This window comes from Bison bison, unplaced genomic scaffold, assembly GCF_000754665.1.
Source record: "Bison bison bison isolate TAMUID 2011002044 unplaced genomic scaffold, Bison_UMD1.0 scf7180017864143, whole genome shotgun sequence".
Classification (NCBI taxonomy): Eukaryota; Metazoa; Chordata; class Mammalia; order Artiodactyla; family Bovidae; genus Bison; species Bison bison.
Window position 1 is genome coordinate 6,925,867 of NW_011494715.1, and position 7,392 is coordinate 6,933,258.

The 7,392-nt window shown below is 47.5% G+C and overlaps 1 protein-coding gene across 1 annotated transcript in view; it reads right to left on the bottom strand.

Moving 5' to 3' along the window:
• ZFP64 (ZFP64 zinc finger protein) overlaps positions 1-7,392 on the bottom strand; it is a 133,682-nt gene that overhangs the window by 50,916 nt on the left and 75,374 nt on the right. Inside the window, exon 10 of the mRNA XM_010840319.1 lies at positions 5,346-5,429. Coding sequence (XP_010838621.1) covers positions 5,346-5,429 — 84 coding nt within the window. The remainder of the gene's footprint in view (positions 1-5,345; positions 5,430-7,392) is intronic.

The window sequence follows — 7,392 nt, forward strand, 5'->3', positions numbered from 1 at the left end:
AGACGACCCTGGGCTGGATACTAGAATAGTCTGCTGTTGTTACTCATGTGTTATGCTCTCAGCCTTGGGTAAGACGCCTTCCGTGTTAGGCTGAAGGCAGTCTGCTGTGACCCTGCAGAAACAGGTGGTGCAGCGTGAGAGTGCTGGGGTGTCTGTCATGCCTTGAGAATTTCAGAATTGCCTGATGAATGTACAGCGTCTGTTTTCTCTAAGCCAACGTCCCTCGAAACAACAGGTAAGGATTGAGCCATCTTAAGAAGAGCCTGTCGGAAAAGAGCTGCACACAGGCTCTACTACAGAGAGCCCTGTTTGGCGAATCCCTTCTAATGCATGGTTTTCTTTGGGGTGGGGTGAGGCAGGCGTAAGTGTTTAAGCGCTGATGCTACTAGACCTAGTAATGATGGAAATAACGGAAAGTTCCAATTTTACCAAGAAAATCAGACCCCAGAATTCCATTAGCATCAGAGGTCTTAACAAAGGGACCATGGGTAGAATTTATAAGGTCCAGGGATTTGCATGGGAAAGACAATGAATCTTATTTCACTCACCTCTAACTGAAATCGAGCACCTGTCAGTTTGGGATGTAGGTACCAGAACACAGAAGCACTGCCAGGACCAGTGACTGGGTCAACAAGAGAGACCAGTAATGTTCATAAATCTCTGGTGTCTCAGTGGTAAAGAATCTGCCTGCAATGTAGGAGATGTGGGTTCCATCCTGGGCCAGGAAGGTCCCCTGGAGGAGGAAATGGCAACCCACTCCAGTATTCCTGCTTGGGAAATCTCATGGACAGAGAAGCCTGGCGGGCGACAGTCTGTGGGGTCGCCAAAAGGTGGGACACAAGTGCGCTCAAACACTTCCGATCTTCCAAGTTTCATGTAACGTCCCGGTTGCTGTAACTATCTCGAAATAACATTTATGAGCATCTCTACTTCAAAATAAGATTGTGGTTGATTGCCCCTTGAACAACATAGGTTTGAAATGCACTGGACCACATAAGTGGTCCACACAGGGTTGTTTTTTTTTCAATAATAAACTATTACAGGACTACACCTTGCGGTTGGTTGAATCCATGGAGGAACTGTGGACACAGAAAGCCCAAGGCTGACTATAAATAACAGTTATGCTAAAGGTCTGCTGCTACAACCTTTAATATAATGCTAATTAAATGCACTTAAACCAAGAAATATTTTGATAATGATTTCAATCGTTTTCCTCTGCAAGCTTATATATTTTGCTTTATTTTCTTAAACGTCGTTCAAAGAGAGGATTCATAGGCTTGGCTGGAATGACAAAGGGGCTCATGACTCCAAAAGCAATGAAGAAAACTGGCATTAGGTCTCTCGAGCAGGTGGTGTCAGGTAAGAGGAGGAGTTCCACTCAGAGGACACAAACACAGGTCCTAATTCTGACCGCGTGCTGGACTTGGATTCTTTACCTTCATTTTCTTCTCTATTCAAACAGAAGCGGCTCAAGGTGTGAGACATGAACGAGATCCTATCCAAGTGGCCTCTGAGAGTGGCTGAGCGTGGGCTCTGGGGGCCTGACACACTGCTGGGAGTTCAAGATCAGTATCGAAGCAAAATTTGCTCAACCGTTCTGTAACCTGCCTGAGCTGGGGGAATGTAACATCAGTCATTCCTGCAATACTTACCTGCAGCGTGTGGACACATAGCCCAGGGACATTTTCCAATCATCCAATAATACCCATATTCAAAATATTTTCCAAGCCAACTACAGACCTCACCATTCTTGCAAAAGATCGTGTCCTTTTCCGGCCTCGACACTTAGAACTCAAATGGCTCCCTCCCCAATCCCCCCACTTCTGCCGGTGGAAGACGGCCCGCCTGAACTGCAAACAACACACAAGCACGGGGGTCTGCACGCGTGGGCCTGACCTTCCTGTACCAGCTGCACTGAGCAGCTTTAACTTTTCCGAAAGTCAGCTTTGTTCGTAACAAATGCAAATGGCATTCACTGTAACATCTGAATGAAATCGTGCAGGGAAATTCTAGACCATCAGAGGTTAAAGTTCTGCCTGCGGTGTGGGAGACCTGGGTTCAATCCCTGGGTTGGGAAGATCCCCTGGAGAAGGAAATGGCAACCCACTCCGGTACTCTTGCCTGGAGAATCCCGTGGACGGAGGAGCCTGGTAGGCTGCAGTCCATGGGGTCCCAGAGAGTCAGACACGACTGAGCGACTTCACCTTCTTTTTTTCTATGATTCATGGTGCTTTTTCCCTCCTATCCGGAGCCCTGGCTGGCCGACTCCAGACAGGAGTCTTGGTCACAAAGGTTGAGACCTTTTCTGCACCAGTAACTGGCTCCCTTCCGAGGCATCCTTCCTTTCCTCACAGGACTGGCTATGTAATTTGGGCTTGATGCAAAATGCAAACTCAGGACCCCTGGTTCAAAAACTAAGAATTACAAAACAGCATCAGCAGAGCGGGTACCCGAGTGTGGGACCCTCTGGGACCGTATAGGTGACAAACATCCGTGAGGACAGCCCTGCTTCTTCACTGGGGCAGCTGTTCCCACTGGCTGCACGTCAGGACCACTTGCACAACCTCCCCTGCAGAGGCAGATTCCAATTACCTAAGAGCTTCCCACATACTTCAGCCCGGAGCAGTTGAGACCCACCAGACCAGAGTGACAGAAAACCTTGGAAGGACTCCATGAGCCAGTATCACAAAGAGCAGCAGAGGAAGCCCCAGTGAAGTCCTGATAAAACAGACACATTCCTGTGTAGAATATCTTGGGTGTTCAAGGCCGATGTCAGGTGTCTTATAGCAAAGTCATCTCCAGCTTTCACAAGAACGCTGCATGACTGCTCAGGGGCAGAGGACACGCGTGACCCAGCATCTCCTTCCAGGTTTTAACTCAGCAGAGCTATTCTAGCACCATGATTTCCCAGCACACTTTGCAACAGCCATGGCGTATGACCAGCCAGGTAGCAGGGGATGGAAACAGAAGCTTATGTGCAACCTTCCTGCGGTGCTAAGGGGAGGCCTCCTCCTACCCTGGCTGGAGCTTCAGTTGCCACCATTTGGGACCACGTGTTGCAGATATGGGGTGGGGTGGGAAGTAAGACAGAAACCATGATGCCCAAAGTCATAAGGTCACAGTACTAATTCTTGGTTATCCCCGTGCTCCAGCTCCGACAAAATAAATGAGAAAGACACAGGTGAGCTAATTTTTGCTTTGCTGTTTTAAACCTGTTGACATTATCATTAAGCCAAATGCCTGAAATGGCCCATTTTACAGATAAGGGAAAGGCTTCCTAGGTGGCTTAGCGGGTAAAGACTCTGCAACACAGAAGACTGGGGTTCGATCCCTGGGTTGGGAAGATCCCCTGGAGAAGGGAATGGCTACCCACTCCAGTATTCTTGCCTGGGGAATCCTGTGGACAGAGGAGCCTGGTGGGCTACAGTCAATGAGGTTGCAAACAGTTGGACATGACTGAAGCGACTGAGCACTCCGTGAACAGACAAGCAAACTGAAAATCCGAGGTACAAACTCTAGCTGGGTGTCGGCCACACAGTAATGCCAGAAGCAGGGCTGTTCTGACCCCTTTCCGCCTCAACCCCGATGCCTTTTGACAAAAGAAGGCTCCTTTTGGATGAGTCTGTCATCACCCTACTCAGCTCAGCTTATTACTCTAACAAAATATACAGTTTAAAATTGGAGAGCCAGCCCAGTTCTTTGCTTAAAAATGTGGACTCAGGAGCTACTCTGCCTGGGACTGTTCTAGAAGTTCCATCACCCTCATGCTTCAGTTTCTGTATCTGGACAAGAGGCAGGGACGAGGGTGAGGCGGTTGGGGCACACCCCTTCAGTGCAAACGGAAAGGGGTGCCCAAAATCTCACTGATCAAGGAAAGTATTTTAATGAATTTTTCTAAAAACCAAACACAGAAAATCCACAATGAACAAAAACATCACAGTCTTAAAGACAGGACCACGTCCTGCCTTAATCCCCAGGCTAGCTTCTAATAAAACATAAAAAAAGACAGGACCAAGTCCTGCCTTAATCCCCAGGCTAACTTCTAATAAAACAAACAAACAAAAAAAAACCAACAAAGCAGCTGACCTGTATGCCATAGTTTGCCAATTTAAAAAATAGATTGCTTTAAAACATGTGATTGCTGAGTTTTGAGTGCCCTAGGCCAGTGCCTTCCTCGTCTCAACCCAGCTCCAGCTCTGGACAGCAACTGACAGAAGGAGATGAGTCAAGGCAGGTCAAGTTCTTATCACAGTGCCTGGCTCAGAGTAAGGACTCACACCAACACAGCAGCAGGAATTGAGGCTCATTCTTTTTAAAAAATTAAACACAGGGACAAACGAACTCATGCTCCACAGTGTTTAGAAGGCAGCAGGAAGTCTTAAGCAGAGGAAAGCAAGAGGGTTTCTCCTTGATTTTTTAATTCTTCACTGGACATTTTATAGCTGCACTGAATAGACATCCAAAGGACTTAGCAGTTCGCAGTCCCTAACTTCCCTGGTAGCTCAGCTGGTAAAGAATCTGCCTGCCATGGGGGACACCTGGGTTCGAAAGATCCACTGGAGAAGGGATAGGCTACCCACTCCAGTATTCTTGGGCTTCCCTGGTGGCTCAGATGGTAAAGAATCTGCCTGCAATGCAGGAGACCTGGGTTCGATCCCAGGGTTGGGAAGATCCCCTGGAGAAGGAAAAGGCCACCCACTCCAGTGTTCTGGCCTGGAGAATCCCATGGACAGAGAAGCCTGGTGGGCTACAGTCCATAGGGTTAGAAAGAGTCGGACATGACAAAAGCAACTTAGCACACATGTACACAACCTGGAATTTAACCTATCTCTGCAAGGAGATCCAACCAGTCCATCCTAAAGGAAATCAGTCCTGAATATTCATTGGAAGGACTGATGCTGAAGCTCCAATACTTCGGCGACCTGATGCGAAGAACTGACTCATTTGAAAAGATCCTGATGCTGGGAAAGATTGCAGGCAAGAGAAGGGTACAACAGAGGATGAGATGGTTGGATGGCATCACCGACTTGATGGACATGAGTTTGACCAGATTCAGGGGGTTGGTGATGGACAGGAAAGCCTGGCGTGCTGCAGTCCATGGAGTCGCAAAGAGTCAGACACGACCGAGTGACCAAACTGAACCTATGTCTTGCATGAAACTGTACTGGCATAAAGGGACCCCAGGAAATTTGGCATTCTGTGTGTTTGTCCTGCATTTTGACATATTACCTTATTGCTTGCACTCAACAGCCCAGGTCAGGAATCAGCAAAGACGGCCCTCCAAATCATGGCCTGCTTTTTGTAAATAAGGTTTTATTGGCACACGGCTATATCCATTCACTTACCTGTTATCTTCAGCTGCTTCGATGACAACGGCAGAGTTGAGTGATTGTGCTACGGAGGTGAACACAGTTGAATAGAGACCGAGGCTAGCCAAGTCCAGGATATGTCCTGTCTGGCCCTTTACTGAAAAGGTTCACCAGCCCCTGGTCCACGTGATGTCAAACTGCAAACGTTCATTAATCAACGCCCCCTTTGAGGTCCATGTGCACCTTGCAAAACAGAGCTGGGTGCAGAAACCAATTCAGGGCCTCTTAACTACTGTGGCTGTTTCCAGTTTCATTTGGTGATAGCTGTATATTTTAAGTCTCATCCTCATTTCATAAGTTTTGTTGGAACACAGACAGTCTGGCTAATTTTGTGAAGAGAGTTTAGTCATGGAAGAGCCCTTATGGCTTCATAAAGCCTCAAATACTATCTGGTTCCAAGCTTTTTGCTAATCTCCACTCTACTGGGGGTCCAAATTTGCTAGGTGATACCAGTGTGGATCCAAGACCCTTGAATGCCCATACAGCTGTGGAAAAAAAAAGCCTTCTAAAGAGGCTGATATTGTCCCTGTTTCTCTGAAGAGCTTCGACACCAGAAGTACAAGGAACGTTTATACGATTTCAATCTATGGGTTCCCACTTGAAAGGTCAACAGCCCTTCTGTTACCAGAAGAGAAACACAGATAAGACTCATGACAAACAGCAAAAGGTGACAATAGAATCTGTACAATGCACCAGCAACCAGGAATGAAACACTTCTGAACGACCGAAGATAGCTCTAAAACAAAAAAGGATTAATTCTCTCTGCCATCGTTTCTGTCTTTTCTTCTTACTCATTATCACTTGCCTTGAGCCAAATGGAATCAGATGTGTTCAAAGTAACCTTCTAAAATAAGCTCTGTGTCTCTTTCATAAGTGAAATAGTCACCTTTACAATCTATTAAAGTTTTGTGTTCGCATCCCTGTTCCTAGTTTATCAAAAACAATGGATCTGCTCAGTGTTTCAAAGGCCCAGATATTGAGCCTGATGAGAGCACACAAGAATCTGTATTAAACAAAGACTGTATCTGAAGAAAAGAAGAAAGACACTTTGCATAAATTATATATCTGCTGGCATTCCAAGACCTCTTAAGTTTCCGTCAAGTTAAATGTCCATTTACAAGGGCTTGGGATTTCCCTTATTTGTTGGTTCAGCAAACATCAAGTGCTTACGATGATGAAAGACACTAGTCCCAGGCTTTTCCACGCATGGCCATGTCCCACAACGAAGCCCAGGACCCACTGGGCCCCTGCTCCCTTTTTATCAACAGATAGACAAATCTTGTATTTCACAACACAGTTACTGGCTGAGCTAGTGTTAGCTTGATCTCTGGCGCCACCTACAGATCAAACTGCATTTTGCTTCACTGCGGCACGAAGACGCTCAGGAATCCTAGGTGCCTTTACAGTGAAATTACCACCGGGTGGAGGGCCCTGGAGAAGCCCACACTGTGATAGACCACAAAAATGGAGCGTCCCTCTGACACCATTCTACAGACGAGCTTGCCTTTTTATTATAAGACAACAGATAAAAGGAACCACACACAAAACATATAAGGCGGATTACTCTTAGGAACCACCACCCAGGTTAAGAAGTAGAACTTTTCCGGCCACCCCAGACCCTCCACATACCCCGACATCCCCTTAACCTGCTCTACGGATCAGTGTAGTGTTAGATTTTCCACGCGGTGTAATTCGTTTGTTTCGTAATCCCATCAGGGGCGATCAGTTTCAGAACTGGAATCCATCGTGAAGGAACTATCCCTATTGGATAGAGCAGTGCTCCGTGGACCCCCGATCTTGGAACCAAGTAAACCTGCTTAGACGATGCTTGGAGGGAAGACAGATACAAGCGGTGAGGTTGGGGGAGGCGTCTCCACAGGGCTGCCTTGGCGCCTGCCCTCACGCCACGGTGACTGCAGCCATGGCCTCTGCAGGCCTCAGGGTGCAAGCAGGCGTCCCCGGAGCGGGGGAGTCCAGCCTGGCTTGAGGGCTGGGCAGCGGCGTGGCGTCCGGAGATCCGGCC